We start from the raw sequence: 23,713 nt of genomic DNA on the forward strand, positions 1-23,713 counted from the left end.
CTGAGATGCACTGTCTTAGACCCCTGCGCCACTCAGGAGTAGAACCCCAGTGAGGCATCCTCAACACCCCTACTTCCCGTGGCTCTATATAATGATAGTTTATGTTAATTAAAACAGCAGTCCTTTATTAGAAGTAAATAAAAATATGACCTCAATGTTTTCATAATAACATATCTATCAGAACCGAACCAAGATATCACAGAGAGGCAGACATCTCTATCTGAGTTTATTATTTACATTCTAGAACGCCTGCTTCTCCTTTTCCTCTCTCCCTTTCAGAACCCAGGCATTCCGTTTCTTCTAGAACCTCTTCCAGAACCACATGATTCTGTTCTAGATCCTCAAACTGAGTCAGGAGTTCCTTCTGGACCATGGGGATGGTTTTATAGGCGGTCGATGGCGGGGGATCGACAGCCACCGGCTGTAGTTTGATCTTAGCGATGTCCTTATTAAGAGGAGAGCTCTTCCGATGCTTGGCGGTGTTACTGAACAGGGCCATCTGATTGGCCATCGATCTGTAGCTGTCGTGGTCGATACGGAAAGCGATGGACCTGTTGCATGATCCTTGACAGGAGCGCAGTTTGATCTCAACGTCCACCTAGGGTACAGAGAGAAACACAGAGGTGTGAACAGAGGTTCCCTACATAGTGCACTACTTTTGACCAAGGCCCACCTATGCAACCCACAGAGGTTATGTCCAAAATGGCACCCTATTCTCTATATAATGCTCTGAGGCCATATGGATAAGTGACTGGTGGTTTATCAGGCACATGATTTCTGATTTAGGATCAGTTTGCAATTTGAAACCATAATAAATAAGATTCAATGGAGAGAAGGGGCTGATCCTACATCAGAGACACCTGGTCAACAGTACACTGTGTAGACAACAGGGTGCTATTTCAGACTCAGCCAAAGGTCAATGCCCATCTGATGTGTTACAGAGACACAGAGAGACAGAGACACAGAGACACAGAGACACAGAGACACAGAGACACAGAGACACAGAGACAGAGAGACAGAGACACAGAGACACAGAGACACAGAGACACAGAGACACAGAGACACAGAGACAGAGACACAGAGACACAGAGACAGAGAGACAGAGACACAGAGACACAGAGACACAGAGAGACAGAGACACGGAGAGACAGAGACACAGAGACACAGAGACACGGAGACACGGAGAGACAGAGACACAGAGACACAGAGACAGAGACACAGAGACACAGAGACACAGAGACACAGAGAGACACAGAGACACAGAGACACAGAGACACAGAGAGACACAGAGACACAGAGAGACACAGAGACACAGAGAGACACAGAGACACAGAGACACAGAGAGACACAGAGACACAGAGACACAGAGAGACACAGAGACACAGAGAGACACAGAGACACAGAGAGACACAGAGACACAGAGACACGGAGAGACAGAGACACAGAGACACAGAGACAGAGACACAGAGACACAGAGACACAGAGACACAGAGAGACACAGAGACACAGAGACACAGAGAGAGACAGAGACACAGAGACACAGAGAGACACAGAGACACAGAGAGACACAGAGACACAGAGAGACACAGAGACACAGAGAGACACAGAGACACAGAGACACAGAGACACAGAGACACAGAGACACAGAGAGACACAGAGACACAGAGAGACACAGAGACACAGAGACACAGAGACACAGAGACACAGAGACACAGAGACACAGAGAGAGACAGAGACACAGAGACACAGAGACACAGAGACACAGAGACACAGAGACACAGAGACACAGAGACACAGAGACACAGCTAGAGAAGCAAAGCGTTAGGATTTGACCAAAGCTCTTCGGTAAACACTAGAGGACCTTGACTGGTGGGATGAGGTTGGAGAGCATCGTGTTTGTGTCCCAAACGCATCCCCTAATCCAGCGCCCTACTTTTGACCAGGTTCTGGTGCACTAGATAGGGAACAGGGAACCATTTGGGACAGGGCCCATGTTTGTCATATGAGTCAAAGTTAGCTGTGGCAGTTTTGCCTCCCCCGCATGTTCTCAAAATCAGGGAGATCAATAGTCACTAGCGCAACAGTTGTGTGTCATAAGGCATTGATATTCAACTATTCTCATCTCCTTTCCTCGTCTCCTTTCCTCATCTGATATCCTCATCTCCTCATCTCCTGTCCTCATCTCCTATCCTCATCTCCTATCCTCATATAATTTCCTAATCTCCTCATCTCATATCCTCATCTCCTATCCTCATATAATTTCCTAATCTCCTCATGTCCTATCCTCATCTCCTATCATATAATTTCCTCATCTCCTATCCTCATCTCCTTTCCTCACCTCCGTTCCTCAACTCCTCTCCGTCGTGTGCAGTGAATGGAGTTTATGGGAGAATGTGAGATGATGAAAATCTACGGTGCATTCTGAAAGTATTCAGACCCCTCCCCCTTTTCCACTTCGTTACATCACAGCCTCGTTACATCACAGCCTCGTTACATCACAGCCTCGTTACATCACAGCATCGTTACATCACAGCCTCGTTACATCACAGCCTCGTTACATCACAGCCTCGTTACATCACAGCCTCGTTACATCACAGCCTCGTTACATCACAGCCTCGCTCGTTACATCACAGCCTCGTTACATCACTGCCTCGTTACATCACAGCCTCGTTACATCACAGCCTCGTTACATCACAGCATCGTTACATCACAGACTCGTTACATCACAGCCTCGTTACATCACAGCCTCGTTACATCACAGCCTCGTTACATCACAGCATCGTTACATCACAGCCTCGTTACATCACAGCATCGTTACATCACAGCCTCGTTACATCACAGCCTCGTTACATCACAGCCTCGTTACATCACAGCATCGTTACATCACAGACTCGTTACATCACAGACTCGTTACATCACAGACTCGTTACATCACAGCCTCGTTACATCACTGCCTTGTAATAAAATGTATTGGAATGTTTTTGCCCCCTCATCAATCTACACACAAATACCCCACAATGACAAAACAAAAAACATTTTTACATTTTTTTTTTGCAAATGTCTAAAAATAAAATAAAACGTTAACATAACATTTACATACGTTTGCAAAAAAATGTCTAAAAACCTATTTTTGCTTCATCGTTATGGGGTATTGTATGTAGATTGATTCGGGGGGGGGGGGGTGGGTGTGTAAAAAGTCAAAGGGTCTGAATACTTTCTACCCAGAACTTTCCTGGGCACATTAAAGGTAGACTCAGCAAAATGACACGAGCTTCACATCATCTCCAGCACCACCGCAGATATTCAGATGATTCAAGACTTCTCTCCCACACAGTCACTGCACATGGGTTCTATTCACTCTACTAGTACTAGACTAGGCTTCATCTCAAACAAACAACAAACTGGGCCTCTAGGTGCATTTTTAATCTTCACATCATCTCCAGCACCACGGCAACATCAACATGTGTGAAAATGGCGTGTTTCTATGTTTTGTAGTAAAAAATATAGAGAAAGATAAGTGTTTCCAATGAAGTTGAAAGTTTCCCTTTCACTCTCTAAGTCTGACTCTTAACTCTCTAAGTCTGACTCTTAACTCTTTAAGTCTGACTCTTAACTCTCTAAGTCTGACTCTTACCTCTCTAAGACTGACTCTTACCTCTCTAAGTCTGACTCTTAACTCTCTAAGTCTGACTCTTAACTCTCTAAGTCTGACTCTTAACTCTTTAAGTCTGAATCTTAACTCTCTAAGTCTGACTTTCTAAGTCTGACTCTTAACTCTCTAAGTCTGACTCTTAACTCTTTAAGTCTGACTCTTAACTCTCTAAGTCTGACTCTTAACTCTCTAAGTCTGACTCTTGACTCTTTAAGTCTGAATCTTAACTCTCTAAGTCTGACTTTCTAAGTCTGAATCTTAACTCTTTAAGTCTGACTGTTAACTCTCTAAGTCTGACTCTTAACTCTCTAAGTCTGACTCTTAACTCTCTAAGTCTGACTCTTAACTCTCTAATCTGACTCTTAACTCTCTAAGTCTGACTTTCTAAGTCTGACTCTTACCTTTCTAAGTCTGACTTTTAACTCTCTAAGTCTGACTCTTACCTCTTTAAGTCTGACTCTTAACTCTCTAAGTCTGACTCTTGACTCTTTAAGTCTGAATCTTAATTCTCTAAGTCTGACTTTCTAAGTCTGACTCTTAACTCTCTAAGTCTGACTCTTAACTCTTTAAGTCTGACTCTTAACTCTCTAAGTCTGACTCTTAACTCTCTAAGTCTGACTCTTGACTCTTTAAGTCTGAATCTTAACTCTCTAAGTCTGACTTTCTAAGTCTGAATCTTAACTCTTTAAGTCTGACTGTTAACTCTCTAAGTCTGACTCTTAACTCTTTAAGTCTGACTCTTAACTCTCTAAGTCTGACTCTTGACTCTTTAAGTCTGAATCTTAACTCTCTAAGTCTGACTTTCTAAGTCTGAATCTTAACTCTTTAAGTCTGAATCTTAACTCTTTAAGTCTGACTCTTAACTCTCTAAGTCTGACTCTTAACTCTCTAAGTCTGACTCTTAACTCTCTGCGCACGGTCTTCAGGCCAACTCCCCTTCCTCACCGGTCGTATGATTAGTCTGACTCTTAACTCTCTAAGTCTGACTTTCTAAGTCTGACTCTTACCTTTCTAAGTCTGACTTTTAACTCTCTAAGTCTGACTCTTACCTCTTGCCGGTACATGTCCTCTAGCTGTTTCTGGACGTGGCTTCGCTGCTCCTTCAGTTTCCGTAGCAACGCAGCCGACCGTTTCCTTAGCGATGTCAGGTTCATGGCCAAACCCTCAGCAAACTCCACGTACCTCAGCTCAGACACTGTAGTCACAATCAATCAATCAAACAATCGATCAATCAATCAATCAAAACAGAAGATGGAGGTAAGAGTGAAGGAGAGAGAAAGGGGGCAGTAGGACAACTGGGGGAAGCAGAGACTAAAACACATGGAAGGCAATTGATTGATAGATATTAAGATCGATGGCTTGGTTGGTAGACGGACAGACGAACAGACAAACAGACAAACAGACAGTGATTCATACAGTTGAAGTCTGAAGTTCACATCCACTCAGGTTGGAGTCATTAAAACTAGTTCACATCCACTTAGGTTGGAGTCATTAAAACTAGTTTACATACACTTAGGTTGGAGTCATTAAAACTAGTTTACATCCACTTAGGTTGGAGTCATTAAAACTAGTTTACATCCACTTAGGATGGAGTCATTAAAACTAGTTTACATCCACTTAGGTTGGAGTCATTAAAACTAGTTTACATCCACTTAGGTTGGAGTCATTAAAACTAGTTTACATACACTTAGGTTGGAGTCATTAAAACTAGTTTACATCCACTTAGGTTGGAGTCATTAAAACTAGTTTACATACACTTAGGTTGGAGTCATTAAAACTAGTTTACATACACTCAGGTTGGAGTCATTAAAACTAGTTTACATACACTTAGGTTGGAGTCATTAAAACTAGTTTACATACACTTAGGTTGGAGTCATTAAAACTAGTTTACATCCACTTAGGTTGGAGTCATTAAAACTAGTTTACATACACTTAGGTTGGAGTCATTAAAACTAGTTTACATACACTTAGGTTGGAGTCATTAAAACTAGTTTACATACACTCAGGTTGGAGTCATTAAAACTAGTTTACATACACTTAGGTTGGAGTCATTAAAACTAGGTTGGAGTCATTAAAACTAGTTTACATCCACTTAGGTTGGAGTCATTAAAACTAGTTTACATCCACTTAGGATGGAGTCATTAAAACTAGTTTACATCCACTTAGGTTGGAGTCATTAAAACTAGTTTACATCCACTTAGGTTGGAGTCATTAAAACTAGTTTACATCCACTTAGGTTGGAGTCATTAAAACTAGTTTACATCCACTTAGGTTGGAGTCATTAAAACTAGTTTACATCCACTTAGGTTGGAGTCATTCAGTTTAAAAGTCATTAAAACTAGTTTACATCCACTTAGGTTGGAGTCATTAAAACTAGTTTACATCCACTTAGGTTGGAGTCATTAAAACTAGTTTACATCCACTTAGGTTGGAGTCATTAAAACTAGTTTACATCCACTTAGGTTGGAGTCATTAAAACTAGTTTACATCCACTTAGGTTGGAGTCATTAAAACTAGTTTACATACACTTAGGTTGGAGTCATTAAAACTAGTTTACATCCACATTAGGTTGGAGTCATTAAAACTAGTTTACATACACTTAGGTTGGAGTCATTAAAACTAGTTTACATCCACTTAGGTTGGAGTCATTAAAACTAGTTTACATACACTTAGGTTGGAGTCATTAAAACTAGTTTACATCCACTTAGGTTGGAGTCATTAAAACTAGTTTACATACACTTAGGTTGGAGTCATTAAAACTAGTTTACATCCACTTAGGTTGGAGTCATTAAAACTAGTTTACATACACTTAGGTTGGAGTCATTAAAACTAGTTTACATACACTTAGGTTGGAGTCATTAAAACTAGTTTACATCCACTTAGGTTGGAGTCATTAAAACTAGTTTACATACACTTAGGTTGGAGTCATTAAAACTAGTTTACATCCACTTAGGTTGGAGTCATTAAAACTAGTTTACATACACTTAGGTTGGAGTCATTAAAACTAGTTTACATACACTTAGGTTGGAGTCATTAAAACTAGTTTACATACACTTAGGTTGGAGTCATTAAAACTAGTTTACATACACTTAGGTTGGAGTCATTAAAACTAGTTTACATACACTCAGGTTGGAGTCATTAAAACTAGTTTACATCCACTTAGGTTGGAGTCATTAAAACTAGTTTACATACACTTAGGTTGGAGTCATTAAAACTAGTTTACATCCACTTAGGTTGGAGTCATTAAAACTAGTTTACATACACTTAGGTTGGAGTCATTAAAACTAGTTTACATCCACTTAGGTTGGAGTCATTAAAACTAGTTTACATACACTTAGGTTGGAGTCATTAAAACTAGTTTACATACACTTAGGTTGGATTCATTAAAACTAGTTTACATCCACTTAGGTTGGAGTCATTAAAACTAGTTTACATCCACTTAGGTTGGAGTCATTAAAACTAGTTTACATACACTTAGGTTGGAGTCATTAAAACTAGTTTACATACACTTAGGTTGGAGTCATTAAAACTAGTTTACATACACTTAGGTTGGAGTCAATAAAACTAGTTTACATACACTTAGGTTGGAGTCATTAAAACTAGTTTACATACACTTAGGTTGGAGTCATTAAAACTAGTTTACATACACTTAGGTTGGAGTCATTAAAACTAGTTTACATACACTTAGGTTGGAGTCATTAAAACTAGTTTACATACACTTAGGTTGGAGTCATTAAAACTAGTTTACATCCACTTAGGTTGGAGTCATTAAAACTAGTTTACATACACTTAGGTTGGAGTCATTAAAACTAGTTTACATCCACTTAGGTTGGAGTCATTAAAACTAGTTTACATCCACTTAGGTTGGAGTCATTTTTCCAACAATTGTTTACAGATTATTTCACTGATAATTCACTGTATCACAATTCCAGTGGGTCAGAAGTTTACATACACTAAGTTGACTGTGCCTTTAAAAAGCTTGGAAAATTCCAGAAAATTATGTCATGGCTTTAGAAGCTTCTGATAGGCTAATTGACATAATTTGAGTCAATTGGAAGTGTACCTGTGGATGTATTTCAAGGCCTACCTTCAAACTCAGTGCCTCTTTGCTTGACATCATGGGGTATTAAAATAAATCAGCCAAGACCTCAAATAATTGCAGACCTCCACAAGTCTGGTTCATTCTTGGGAGCAATTTCCAAACACCTGAAGGTACCATGTTCATCTGTACAAACAATAGTACACAAGTATAAACACCATGGGACCACGCAGCCATCATACCTCTCAGGAAGGAGATGCGTTCTGTCTCCTAGAGATGAACGTACTTTGGTGCGAAAAGTGCAAATCAATCCCAGAACAACAACAAAGGACCACGTGAAGATGCTGGAGGAAACCGGTACAAAAGTATCTATATCCACAGTAAAACGAGTCCTATATCGACATAACCTGAAAGGCCACTCAGCAAGGAAGAAGCCACTGCTCCAAAACTGCCATAAAAAAAGACAGACTTCAGTTTGCAACTGCACATGTGAAAAAAGATCGTAATTTTTGGAGAAATGTCCTCTGGTCTGATGAAACAAAAGTGGAACTGTTTGGCCATAATGACCATCGTTATGTTTGGAGGAAAAAGGGGGAGGCCTGCAAGCTGAAGAACACCATCCCAACCTTGAAGCACGGGGGAGGCAGCATCATGTTGTGAAGGTGCTTTACTGCAGGAGAGACTGGTGCACTTCACAAAATAGATGGCATCATTAGGATATATGATGTGGATATATTGAAGTAACATCTCAAGACATCAGTCAAGTTAAAGCTTTGTCGCAAATGGGTCTTCCAAATGGACAATGACCCCAAGTTGTGGCAAAATGGCTTAAGGACAACAAAGTCAAGGTATTGGAGTGGCCATCACAAAGCCCTGACCTAATTCCTATATAATTCTAATTCCTATTGTGGGCAGAACTGAAACAGCGTGTGTGAGTAAGAAGGCCTACAAACCTGACTCAGTTACACCAGATCTGTCAGGAGGAATGGGCCAAAATTCACCCAACTTATTGTGGGAAGCTTGTGGAAGGCTACCTGAAACGTTTTACCCAAGTTAAACAATTTAAAGGCAATGCTACCAAATACTAATTGAGTGTATGTAAACTTCTGACCCACTGGAAATGTGATGAAGGAAATAAAAGCTTAAATAAATCATTCTCTCTACTACTATTCTGACATTTCACATTCTTAAAATTAAGTGGTGATCCTAACTGACCTAAAACAGGGAATTTTTACTAGGATTAAATGTCAGAAATAGTGAAAAACTGAGTATAAATGTATTTGGCTAAGGTGTATGTAAACTTCCGAATTCAACTGTAGATAGATAACACCGCGTGGCCGCGGCCACCCTACTCTGGTGGTCCCAGCGCACACGACCCACGTGGAGTTCCAGGTCTCTGGTAGCCTCTGGAACTGCCAATCTGCGGTCAACAAGGCAGAGTTCATCTCAGCCTATGCCTCCCTCCAGTCCCTCGACTTCTTGGCACTGACGGAAACATGGATCACCACAGACAACACTGCTACTCCTACTGCTCTCTCTTCGTCCGCCCACGTGTTCTCGCACACCCCGAGAGCGTCTGGTCAGCGGGGTGGTGGCACCGGGATCCTCATCTCTCCCAAGTGGTCATTCTCTCTTTCTCCCCTTACCCATCTGTCTATCGCCTCCTTTGAATTCCATGCTGTCACAGTTACTAGCCCTTTCAAGCTTAACATCCTTATCATTTATCGCCCTCCAGGTTCCCTCGGAGAGTTCATCAATGAGCTTGATGCCTTGATAAGCTCCTTTCCTGAGGACGGCTCACCTCTCACAGTTCTGGGCGACTTTAACCTCCCCACGTCTACCTTTGACTCTTTCCTCTCTGCCTCCTTCTTTCCACTCCTCTCCTCTTTTGACCTCACCCTCTCACCTTCCCCCTACTCACAAGGCAGGCAATACGCTCGACCTCATCTTTACTAGATGCTGTTCTTCCACTAACCTCACTGCAACTCCCCTCCAAGTCTCCGACCACTGCCTTGTATCCTTTTCCCTCTCGCTCTCATCCAACACCTCCCACACTGCCCCTACTCGGATGGTATCGCGTCGTCCCAACCTTCGCTCTCTCTCCCCCGCTACTCTCTCCTCTTCCATCCTATCATCTCTTCCCTCCGCTCAAACCTTTTCCCACCTATCTCCTGATTCTGCCTCCTCAACCCTCCTCTCCTCCCTCTCTGCATCCCTTGACTCTCTATGTCCCCTATCCTCCAGGCCGGCTCGGTCCTCCCCTCCCGCTCCGTGGCTCGATGACTCATTGCGAGCTCACAGAACAGGGCTCCGGGCAGCCGAGCGGAAATGGAGGAAAACTCGCCTCCCTGCGGACCTGGCATCCTTTCACTCCCTCCTCTCTACATTTTCCTCCTCTGTCTCTGCTGCTAAAGCCACTTTCTACCACGCTAAATTCCAAGCATCTGCCTCTAACCCTAGGAAGCTCTTTGCCACCTTCTCCTCCCTCCTGAATCCTCCGCCCCCTCCCCCCTCCTCCCTCTCTGCAGATGACTTCGTCAACCATTTTGAAAAGAAGGTCGACGACATCCGATCCTCGTTTGCTAAGTCAAACGACACCGCTGGTTCTGCTCACACTGCCCTACCCTGTGCTCTGACCTCTTTCTCCCCTCTCTCTCCAGATGAAATCTCGCGTCTTGTGACGGCCGGCCGCCCAACAACCTGCCCGCTTGACCCTATCCCCTCCTCTCTTCTCCAGACCATTTCCGGAGACCTTCTCCCTTACCTCACCTCGCTCATCAACTCATCCCTGACCGTTGGCTACGTCCCTTCCGTCTTCAAGAGAGCGAGAGTTGCACCCCTTCTGAAAAAACCTACACTCGATCCCTCTGATGTCAACAATTACAGACCAGTATCCCTTCTTTCTTTTCTCTCCAAAACTCTTGAACGTGCCGTCCTTGGCCAGCTCTCCCGCTATCTCTCTCTGAATGACCTTCTTGATCCAAATCAGTCAGGTTTCAAGACTAGTCATTCAACTGAGACTGCTCTCCTCTGTATCACGGAGGCGCTCCGCACTGCTAAAGCTAACTCTCTCTCCTCTGCTCTCATCCTTCTAGATCTATCGGCCGCCTTCGATACTGTGAACCATCAGATCCTCCTCTCCACCCTCTCCGAGTTGGGCATCTCCGGCGCGGCCCACGCTTGGATTGCGTCCTACCTGACAGGTCGCTCCTACCAGGTGGCGTGGCGAGAATCTGTCTCCTCACCACGCGCTCTCACCACTGGTGTCCCCCAGGGCTCTGTTCTTGGCCCTCTCCTATTCTCGCTATACACCAAGTCACTTGGTTCTGTCATAACCTCACATGGTCTCTCTTATCATTGCTATGCAGACGACACACAATTAATCTTCTCCTTTCCCCCTTCTGATGACCAGGTGGCGAATCGCATCTCTGCATGTCTGGCAGACATATCAGTGTGGATGACGGATCACCACCTCAAGCTGAACCTCGGCAAGACGGAGCTGCTCTTCCTCCCGGGGAAGGACTGCCCGTTCCATGATCTTGCCATCACGGTCGACAACTCCATTGTGTCCTCCTCCCAGAGCGCCAAGAACCTTGGCATGATCCTGGACAACACCCTGTCGTTCTCAACTAACATCAAGGCGGTGGCCCGTTCCTGTAGGTTCATGCTCTACAACATCCGCAGAGTACGACCCTGCCTCACACAGGAAGCGGCGCAGGTCCTAATCCAGGCACTTGTCATCTCCCGTCTGGATTACTGCAACTCGCTGTTGGCTGGGCTCCCTGCCTGTGCCATTAAACCCCTTCAACTCATCCAGAACGCCGCAGCCCGTCTGGTGTTCAACCTTCCCAAGTTCTCTCACGTCACCCCGCTCCTCCGTTCTCTCCACTGGCTTCCAGTTGAAGCTCGCATCCGCTACAAGACCATGGTGCTTGCCTACGGAGCTGTGAGGGGAACGGCACCTCAGTACCTCCAGGCTCTGATCAGGCCCTACACCCAAACAAGGGCACTGCGTTCATCCACCTCTGGCCTGCTCGCCTCCCTACCACTGAGGAAGTACAGCTCCCGCTCAGCCCAGTCAAAACTGTTCGCTGCCCTGGCCCCCCAATGGTGGAACAAACTCCCTCACGACGCCAGGACAGCGGAGTCAATCACCACATTCCGGAGACACCTGAAACCCCACCTCTTTAAGGAATACCTAGGATAGGATAAGTAATCCCTCTCACCCCACCCCCTCTAAGTTTTAGATGCACTATTGTTAAGTGACTGTCCCACTGGATGTCATAAGGTGAATGCACCAATTTGTAAGTCGCTCTGGATAAGAGCGTCTGCTAAATGACTTAAATGTAAATGTAAATGTAATGTAGAAAGATCGATGGCTCAGTTGGTATTTGGACAGACAGACAGACAGACAGACAGACAGACAGACAGACAGACAGACAGACAGACAGACAGACAGACAGACAGACAGACAGACAGACAGACAGACAGACAGACAGACAGACAGACTGGCAGACAGACAGACAGACAGACAGACAGACAGACAGACAGACAGACAGACAGACAGACAGACAGACAGACAGACAGACAGACAGACAGACAGTTAGCCAGGCAGACAGACTGGCAGACAGACAGACAGACAGACAGACAGACAGACAGACAGACAGACAGACAGACAGACAGACAGACAGACAGACTGGCAGACAGACAGACAGACAGACAGACAGACAGACAGACAGACAGACAGACAGACAGACAGACAGACAGACAGACAGACAGACAGACAGACAGACAGACAGACAGACAGACAGACAGTTAGCCAGACAGACAGACAGATAGACAGACATTGATTGATAGATATTTTTGATTGATTGATAGATCGATTGGAGGTGTTGTCACCTACTGTGTGTCTTGACGATGGCCTTGCGGTTGATATTGTAGATGTGTTTGGTGGTCACCATGGATGCTGTAGCCGCGTCCTCGTACCTGTAAGAATGGTTCTTGGCCTTAACTTTCACATTATGTAATATGTTTAACTAGGTTTAAACTCAGCTAACCCAGACCTAAAGTCTCACGTAATTGGTCAGCTGCTCAATGAACTTCTGGGTCCATACGTGTTGAGAGTAGAGATGTGAAGATGAGGAGATCCTAGAACGAGGAGATCCTAGAACGAGGAGGTTCTAGAACGAGGAGGTCCTAGAACGAGGAGGTTCTAGAACGAGGAGATCTAGAACGAGGAGGTTCTAGAATGAGGAGATCCTAGAACGAGGAGGTTCTAGAATGAGGAGATCCTAGAACGAGGAGGTTCTAGAACGAGGAGATCCTAGAATGAGGAGATCCTAGAATGAGGAGAAACTGGAATGAGGAGATCCTAGAACGAGGAGAGGAACCGGAATGAGGAGATCCTAGAACGAGGAGAGGAACCGGAATGAGGAGATTCTAGAATGAGGAGCGGAACCGGAATGAGGAGTAAGGGCCAAATGTCCCCTCCCTTTCTGAAATTCAAAAAGATAGTTTTAGGTCGGTTCCAGCTATAAGTGATATAAGCGGTCGCTGAAGGCCCCTAGCTGCATGACCAAAACAATTAAACAACAATAAATTAACAATATATAAAATATATAAGTTACTAAAACATATATATATATAAGCAACTCAGTCGGGATCTCAACTTACTACTGTTGAGAGTAAGAATACACCAGGTTCAATATCGAAATTTGGTTGTGCAACATCCAATTCCTTCCCAACAGATTCTATGGTACCAGTTAACGTAGATCTGTCCACGAGAGGTTTACCAAGGTTTAATAATGCTTTAGAACGTTACATGGTTAAGCAAAATCTCTCTTAGCTCGGCGGTCTCAGTGTTAACCTGGGGAGGTTTATTTATTATTAGCACATTTCCCAGCATGCTTTTCAGGTGAATGTGAGACGTACCCACCCACGACTGTGTTTGTTAGTGACAGAGATAATGTTTTTACATTCAATGGCCAATCATTAAACAGTAACTTTGTTTGAATTAAAAATAATACAATGTTTGATCTATATCGTAAAGCCTTTAGATAGGGCGTTGTTATAGTTAATGTTGCGGTCTGAAACGCTTCGGCAACACCATCCCTGCCAGTCACATTAATATGGTGTGTGTAGTCATTTGTACTTCTTATCAGAATCCAGTTTGGGAGAACAGCCAACAACTCGAATTCTTTGTAAAACACAACCTGCTTTCAGAATGACTGCAACGGTGCAAGACTTCACTTACAAAACGACCTAATCCATCCCAATTGATACAGGCATCTCAGTAAGGGGTGCGGAGACTTCATTTACAAGACGACCTAATCCATCCCAATTGATACAGGCATCTCAGTAAGGGGTGCGGAGACTTCATTTACAAGACGACCTAATCCATCCCAACTGATACAGGCATCTCAGTAAGGGGTGCGGAGACTTCATTTACAAGACGACCTAATCCATCCCAACTGATACAGACATCTCAGTAAGGGGTGCGGAGACTTCATTTACAAGACGACCTAATCCATCCCAATTGGAACAGGCATCTCAGTAAGGGGTGTGTAGTCATTTGTACTTCATTTACAAGAGACCTAATCCATCCCAACTGATACAGACATCTCAGTAATGACTGGGTGCAAGACTTCATTTACAAGACGACCTAATCCATCCCAACTGAACAGGCATCTCAGTAAGGGGTGCGGAGACTTCATTTACAAGACGACCTAATCCATCCCAACTGATACAGACATCTCAGTAAGGGGTGCGGAGACTTCATTTACAAGACGACCTAATCCATCCCAACTGATACAGGCATCTCAGTAAGGGGTGCGGAGACTTCATTTACAAGACGACCTAATCCATCCCAACTGAACAGGCATCTCAGTAAGGGTTGCAATAAATCCAACCCTTTATTGATGGGATTAGTTTAGATGTTTTATTTATTTTTTATTTATCTTTGTGTAGTATACGATCAATTAATCAATTAATGTGCATGCAGAAACATAGTTATTAAAAAACTAACTATTCTAAAAATCAACTTGCAGCAATGACTATTCAGTGGTGCAAAAACCAAAACCACAACCATTATTATCATATTTCCCAGGATGCTCTATTGCAGGTTTGTTTCAATATCTATGGTTTTTTACATTGATCAAATCAAATCACGTATTCTTGACACGTAATTATTTTACCTTAACACTGAGATTTTAACACTTACAAATCCAATCAATCAGTATACCTCTGTCTCCTCTCACAGATGTCCCCCAGTCTGCTCCTCATCTGACTCTCTGTCTGCTCCATCAGACCCTGTAGTCTGCAGCCCGACGGACACCGGGACTCCTGTGGACGTTATCAATAAGTTATTTATTAATTATGGTTATTGATTGATTCGATAAGGTTATATTGATCAATTGTCTATTTCTCTGTCTCCTTCGTCTGGCCTTGTAGCGTGCAGTCAGACCGACACGTGGACTCATACAGACACATACAGTATATATTGTTAGCATGTACATAAAAGTGTCATTGTATGTATTATCAATCATGTATATATTTGGGGGTGAATTTGGTTGTGGTGGCCTTAGCTATATTGTGAGTGTGTTAGTCTCTATTAACATTATCTGTAAGTTATCAATAAGTTCAGGATTGGATTGGTTTTTATTCATTTCATCGGGTTAGATGGGATGTTTCTCACTGACTTTGGTCTAAGTAGAGGGTGTGTTGTGTTTGTGTAGGGTGTGTTGTGTTTGTGTAGGGTGTGTTTGTGTAGGGTGTGGTGTGTTTGTGTAGAGTGTGTTTGTGTAGGGTGTGTTGTGTTTGTGTAGGGTGTGTTTGTGTAGGGTGTGGTGTGTGGTGTGTTTGTGTAAGGTGTGTTTCTGTGTGGTGTGTTTGTGTATGGTGTGTTTGTGTAGGGTGTGTTTGTGTAGGGTGTGTTTGTGTAGGGTGTGTTTGTGTGTGGTGTGTTTATGTATGGTGTGTTTCTGTGTGGTGTGTTTGTGTAGGGTGTGGTGTGGTGTGTTTGTGTAGGGTGTGTTTGTGTAGGGTGTGTTTGTGTAGGGTGTGTTTGTGTGTGGTGTGTTTGTGTAGGGTGTGTTTGTGTAGGGTGTGTTTGTGTAGGGTGTGTTTGTGTGTGGTGTGTTTGTGTATGGTGTGTTTCTGTGTGGTGTGTTTGTGTAGGGTGTGGTGTGGTGTGTTTGTGTAGGGTGTGGTGTGGTGTGTTTGTGTAGGGTGTGGTGTGGTGTGTTTGTGTAGGGTGTGTTTGTGTAGGGTGTGGTGTGTTTGTGTAGGGTGTGTTTGTGTAGGGTGTGGTGTGTTTGTGTAGGGTGTGTTTGTGTAGGGTGTGTTTGTGTAGGGTGTGTTTGGGTATGGTGTGTTTGTGTAGGGTGTGGTGTGTTTGTGTAGGGTGTGTTTGTGTAGGGTGTGGTGTGTTTGTGTAGGGTGTGGTGTGTTTGTGTAGGGTGTGTTTGTGTATGGTGTGTTTGTGTAGGGTGTGGTGTGGTGTGTTTGTGTAGGGTGTGGTGTGGTGTGTTTGTGTAGGGTGTGGTGTGTTTGTGTAGGGTGTGTTTGTGTAGGGTGTGGTGTGTTTGTGTAGGGTGTGTTTGTGTAGGGTGTGTTTGTGTAGGGTGTGGTGTGTTTGTGTAGGGTGTGTTTGTGTAGGGTGTGTTTGTGTAGGGTGTGTTTGGGTATGGTGTGTTTGTGTAGGGTGTGGTGTGTTTGTGTAGGGTGTGTTTGTGTAGGGTGTGGTGTGTTTGTGTAGGGTGTGTTTGTGTAGGGTGTGTTTGTGTAGGGTGTGGTGTGTTTGTGTAGGGTGTGTTTCTGTGTGGTGTGTTTGTGTAGGGTGTGGTGTGGTGTGTTTGTGTAGGGTGTGGTGTGTTTGTGTAGGGTGTGTTTGTGTAGGGTGTGGTGTGTTTGTGTAGGGTGTGTTTGTGTAGGGTGTGAGGTGGAAGGAATTGTCCGTGGACAAGATTGTGTCGAGGTACATGTTTGTGTAGGGTGTGGTGTGTTTGTGTAGGGTGTGTTTGTGTAGGGTGTGTTTGTGTAGGGTGTGTTTGGGTATGGTGTGTTTGTGTAGGGTGTGGTGTGTTTGTGTAGGGTGAAAAGGGTGTGGTGTGTTTGTTTAGAGGGTGTGGTGTGTTTGTGTAGGGTGTGTTTGTGTAGGGTGTGTTTGTGTATGGTGTGTTTGTGTAGGGTGTGGTGTGTTTGTGTAGGGTGTGTTTCTGTGTGGTGTGTTTGTGTAGGGTGTGGTGTGGTGTGTTTGTGTAGGGTGTGGTGTGATTGTGTAGGGTGTGGTGTGATTGTTATGGTGTGTTTGTGTAGGGTGTGGTGTGTTTGTGTAGGGTGTGTTTGTGTGTGGTGTGTTTGTGTAGGGTGTGTTTGTGTGTGGTGTGTTTGTGTATGGTGTGTTTGGGTGTGGTGTGTTTGTGTAGGATGTGTACAGTGCATTCAGAAAGCATTCAGACCCCTTTACTTTTTCCACATTTTGTTAAGTTACAGCGTTGTTCAGCAGGTAGCCTAGTGGTTAGAGTTTTGGACTAGTAACCAAAAGGATGTAAGATCAAATCCCTGAGCTGACAAGGTAAAAAAAAATCTGTTCTGTCCCTGAAAAAGGCAGTTAACCCACTGTTCCTAGGCCGTCATTGAAAATAAGATTTTTTTCCGAATTGACTTGCCTAGTTAAATAAAAGTTATTTATTTATTTTTATCACGGATTAAATGTTAAAAATAAATCCTCATCAATCTACATACAATACTCCACAATGACAAAGTGAAAACTATTTTTTATAGTTATTTGCAAATCTATTAAAAATCTAAACAGAAATTCCTTATGTATTCAGACCCTTTGCCACGAGACTCTAAATTGACCTCAGGAGCATCCTGTTTTCATTGATCATCCTTGAGATGTTTCTACAACTTGATTGGAGTCCACCTGTGGTAAATTCAGTTGATTGGACATGATTTGGAAAGGCACACACTTGTCTATACAAGGTCCCACAGTTGACAGTGCATGTCAGAGCAAAAACCAAGACATGAGGTGGAAGGAATTGTCCGTAGAGCTCCGAGACAAGATTGTGTCGAGGTACAGATCTAGGGAAGGGTACCAAAGAATGTCTGCAGCATTGAAGGCCCCCAAGAAAACAGTGGCCTCCATCATTCTTAAATGGAAGAAGTTTGGAACCACCAAGACTCTTCCTAGAGCTGGCTGCCTGGCCAAACTGAGCAATCAGGGAGAAGGGCCTTGTTCCGGAAGATGACCAAGAACCCAATGGTCACTCTGACAGAGCTCCAGATATCATCTGTAGAGATGGGAGAACCTTCCAGAAGGACAACCATCTCTGCAGCACTCCACCAATCAGGCCTTTATGGTAGAGTGGCCTGGCAGAAGCCACTCCTCAGTAAAAGACACATGACAGCCCGCTTGGATTCTCTGGTGTGATGAAACCAAGATTGAACTATTTGGCCTGAATGCCAAGCGTCACGTCTGGAGGAAACCTGGCACCATCCCTACAGTGAAGCATGGTGGTGGCAGCATCATGCTGTGGGGATGTTTTTCCATCGGCAGGGATTGGGAGACTAGTCAGAATCTAGGGAAAGATGAACGGAGCAAAGTACAGAGAGATCCTTGATGAAAACCTGTTCCAGAGCGCTCAAAACCTCAGACTGGGGTGAAGGTTCACCTTCAAACAGGACAACGACCCTAAGCACACAGCCAAGACAACACAGGAGTGGCTTTGGGACAGGTCTCTGATTGTCCTTAACTGGCCCAGCCAGAGCCCGGACTTGAACCCGATCGAACATCTCTGAAGAGACCTGAAGATTGCTGTGCAGCGACGCTCCCCATCCAACCTGACAGAGCTTGAGAGGATCTGCAGAGAAGAATGGGAGAAACTCCCCAAATACAGGTGTGCCAAGGTTGTAGCGTCATACCCAAGAAGACTGAAGGCTGTAATCTCTGCCAAAGGTGCTTCAACAAAGTACTGAGTAAAGGGTCTGAATACTTATGAAAATGTGATGTTTCACTTTTTAATTGTTAATACATTTTCTATCAATTCTAAAAAACAGTTTTGTTGTGATGGGGGATTGTGTGTAGATTGATGATGGTAAAAAAACAATTGAATCCATTTTAGAATAAGGCTGTAATGTAACAACATGTCAAGGGGTCTGAATGCAGTGTGTGTGTGTGTGTGTGTGTGTGTGTGTGTGTGTGTGTGTGTGTGTGTGTGTGTGTGTGTGTGTGTGTGTGTGTGTGTGTGTGTGTGTGTGTGTGTGTGTGTGTGTGTGTGTGTGTGTGTGTGTGTGTGTGTGTGTGTGTGTGTGACTCACCCACTGGTGGTCAGAGCAGAGTGGGTGCTCTGGTCTGTCAGGACACCGTCCCCTCCTGCCTCTGTATCTCTGTCGAAATGACTGGGAGACCCCATTCCCTTTCTGTATCCACCGACTACACACTGCAACATACAACAACACACAGAGTTACACACACTCTCTCTCTCTCTCTCTCTCTCTCTCTCTCTCTCTCTCTCTCTCTCTCTCTCTCTCTCTCTCTCTCTCTCTCTCTCTCTCTCTCTCTCTCTCTCTCACAGAGATTCTCTCTCTCTCTCTCTCTCTCTCTCACAGAGATTCTCTCTCTCACAGAGATTCTCTCTATCTCACACATATTTCTAGGCTATAACCCAGCCTAAAGAGGACCAGGGTGCGTTGACACGTTGCACATTCATATAATGTATTCCTATGGTAGCATTTTGCTAATTATTGATCCGGTCAATATTAGCTGTGTGCTAACATCAGGTCGGGTGTATGTCACATTGCTGAACAAAATGTTGACAGAGTTCAAAGTTCAGTCAACTATCCATACGGACACCAAACTGACTAGATCAAGGGGAAGAGCCAAAGAGGACAGTTTAGCCCCCCTTGTTTCCAAGAATCATACACAAAATTAATAATTTTACCAAATGTTTAGGAAGAGGATTTAATGTATATAATATTATATCTAATGTCTATATATTCTTAATGTATATAATATAATATCCTAATGTCTATATATTCTTAATGTATATAATATAATATTCTAATGTCTATATATTCTTAATGTATATTATATTCTAATGTCTATATATTCATAATGTATGTTAAATTATATTCTAATGTCTATATATTCTTAATGTATATAATATAATATTCTAATGTCTATATATTCTTAATGTATATTATATTCTAATGTCTATATATTCATAATGTATGTTAAATTATATTCTAATGTCTATATATTCATAATGTATATTATATTCTAATGTCTATATATTCATAATGTATATTATATTATAATGTCTATATATTCATAATGTATGTTAAATTATATTCTAATGTCTATATATTCTTAATGTATATTATATTATAATGTCTATATATTCATAATGTATATAATACTATATTCTAATGTCTATATATTCATAATGTATGTTAAATTATATTCTAATGTCTATATATTCATAATGTCTATTATATTCTAATGTCTATATATTCATAATGTCTATTATATTCTAATGTCTATATATTCATAATGTATATAATATTTTAATGTCTATATATTCATAATGTCTATTATATTATATTCTAATGTCTATATATTCATAATGTATGTTAAATTATATTCTAATGTCTATATATTCATAATGTATATTATATTCTAATGTCTATATATTCATAATGTATATTAATATTATATTCTAATGTCTATATATTCATAATGTATATTATATTCTAATGTCTATATATTCATAATGTCTATTATATTATATTCTCATGTCTATATATTCTTAATGTATATTATATTCTAATGTCTATATATTCATAATGTATATTAAATTATATTCTCATGTCTATATATTCATAATGTCTATTATATTATATTCTCATGTCTATATATTCATAATGTCTATTATATTATATTCTCATGTCTATATATTCATAATGTATATTATATTATATTCTCATGTCTATATATTCATAATGTATATTATATTGTAATGTCTATATATTCATAATGTCTATTATATTATATTCTAATGTCTATATATTCATAATGTATATTATATTCTAATGTCCATATATTCATAATGTATATTATATTCTAATGTCTATATATTCATAATGTATATTATATTCTAATGTCTATATATTCATAATGTCTATTATATTATATTCTCATGTCTATATATTCATAATGTCTATTATATTATATTCTCATGTCTATATATTCATAATGTCTATTATATTATATTCTCATGTCTATATATTCATAATGTATATTATATTCTAATGTCTATATATTCATAATGTCTATTATATTATATTCTAATGTCTATATATTCATAATGTATATTATATTATATTCTAATGTCTATATATTCATAATGTATATTATATTCTCATGTCTATATATTCATAATGTATATTATATTCTAATGTCTATATATTCATAATGTATATTATATTGTAATGTCTATATATTCATAATGTCTATTATATTATATTCTCATGTCTATATATTCTAAATGTATATTATATTCTAATGTCTATATATTCATAATGTATATTATATTGTAATGTCTATATATTCATAATGTATATTATATTCTAATGTCTATATATTCATGATGTATATTATATTCTAATGTCTATATATTCATAATGTATATTATATTCTAATGTCTATATATTCTAAATGTATATTATATTCTAATGTCTATATATTCATAATATCTATTATATTATATTCTCATGTCTATATATTCTAAATGTATATTATATTCTAATGTCTATATATTCATAATGTATATTATATTCTCATGTCTATATATTCATAATGTATATTATATATATTCATAATGTATATTATATTCTAATGTCTATATATTCATAATGTATATTATATTCTAATGTCTATATATTCATAATGTATATTATATTCTAATGTCTATATATTCATAATGTATATTATATTATATTGTAATGTCTATATATTCATAATGTATATTATATTATATTGTAATGTCTATATATTCATAATGTATATTATATTCTAATGTCCATATATTCATAATGTATATAATATTATATTCTAATGTCTATATATTCATAATGTATATTATATTGTAATGTCTATATATTCATAATGTATATTATATTCTAATGTCTATATATTCATAATGTATATTATATTCTAATGTCTATATATTCATAATGTATATAATACTATATTGTAATGTCTATATATTCATAATGTATATTATATTATATTCTAATGTCTATATATTCATAATGTATATTATATTCTAATGTCTATATATTCATAATGTCTATTATATTATATTCTAATGTCTATATATTCATAATGTATATTATATTCTAATGTCTATATATTCATAATGTCTATTATATTATATTCTAATGTCTATATATTCATAATGTATATTATATAATATTCTAATGTCTATATATTCATAATGTATATTATATTCTAATGTCTATATATTCATAATGTATATTATATAATATTCTAATGTCTATATATATTCATAATGTATATTATATTCTAATGTCTATATATTCATAATGTATATTATATTCTAATGTCTATATATTCATAATGTATATTATATAATATTCTAATGTCTATATATTCATAATGTATATTATATTTTAATGTCTATATATTCATAATGTCTATTATATTATATTCTAATGTCTATATATTCTTAATGTATATTATATTCTAATGTCTATATATTCATAATGTATATTAAATTATATTCTAATGTCTATATATTCATAATGTATATTATATTCTAATGTCTATATATTCATAATGTATATTATATAATATTCTAATGTCTATATATATTCATAATGTATATTATATTCTAATGTCTATATATTCATAATGTCTATTATATTATATTCTCATGTCTATATATTCTAAATGTATATTATATTCTAATGTCTATATATTCATAATGTCTATTATATTATATTCTCATGTCTATATATTCTAAATGTATATTATATTCTAATGTCTATATATTCATAATGTATATTATATTATATTCTCATGTCTATATATTCATAATGTCTATTATATTATATTCTCATGTCTATATATTCATAATGTATATTATATTATATTGTAATGTCTATATATTCTAAATGTATATTATATTGTAATGTCTATATATTCATAATGTCTATTATATTATATTCTCATGTCTATATATTCTAAATGTATATTAGATTCTAATGTATATTATATTCTAATGTCTATATATTCTTAATATATATATTATATTCTTAATGTATATTATTATATATTATTATATATATATATTCTTAATGTATAGGCCTATACCATAAAGAATACTATAAAGACATGTTATTAACTCATATCCCACTGGGCAACAACTGGTTGACTCAGATATGTTTCTCTGCCAAAAGAAATCACATGTGATCACATTTCCTAAACAATATATATATATAATATATAAATATATATATAAATATATAAACTGATTTCCTAAAAGACATCAATATATAAACTGATTTCCTAAAAGACATCAACATATGAATTTCATATTTTTTTTTCCCACCCAACTTTGAACATAAATCCAATAACAGGGAGTGGAATTTGATTTCAGTGATTTTCTCGAAACCAAGATGGCGTAGCAGTAAAACGTCCTGTCGTGTCGTGTCCCTTGTATATATGTCCCTTGTATAAAACGTCCTGTCGTGTCGTGTCCCTTGTATATATATTTTTTTTTCTTCTCGTTTTTGCATATTTTCTTCGCATATCTTTGAAAACATTTTGCTAAACCTCAGCTTCTAAATACTCTCCTGCAACCCACCTCACCCAATGTAGCTATTTTTCCTAAAGTGTTTATATTTACTTCGGATCTCGGAACCCCTCAACTGAAGCTAGCCAGCTAACTACCAGCTATGCTAGCGGTCTTCAGCTAACCGGTCATCAGCTAACCTTT

At 39.5% G+C, this 23,713-nt stretch overlaps 1 protein-coding gene across 1 annotated transcript; it reads right to left on the reverse strand.

Moving 5' to 3' along the window:
- Positions 1-108: 108 nt before the first annotated feature.
- LOC124013930 (fibrinogen alpha chain) lies at positions 109-15,004 on the reverse strand. Its single transcript, XM_046328502.1, has 4 exons — positions 14,911-15,004; positions 12,595-12,677; positions 4,702-4,847; positions 109-598 (listed from the first exon to the last, which is right to left on the reverse strand). The coding sequence occupies exons 2-4, from the start codon at positions 12,650-12,652 to the stop codon at positions 230-232; spliced, it is 573 nt and encodes a 190-aa protein (XP_046184458.1). The 5' UTR covers positions 12,653-12,677; positions 14,911-15,004; the 3' UTR covers positions 109-229.
- Between the last annotated feature and the right edge of the window lie 8,709 nt (positions 15,005-23,713).

This window comes from Oncorhynchus gorbuscha, linkage group LG25 (genome assembly GCF_021184085.1).
Source record: "Oncorhynchus gorbuscha isolate QuinsamMale2020 ecotype Even-year linkage group LG25, OgorEven_v1.0, whole genome shotgun sequence".
Taxonomy (NCBI): Eukaryota; Metazoa; Chordata; class Actinopteri; order Salmoniformes; family Salmonidae; genus Oncorhynchus; species Oncorhynchus gorbuscha.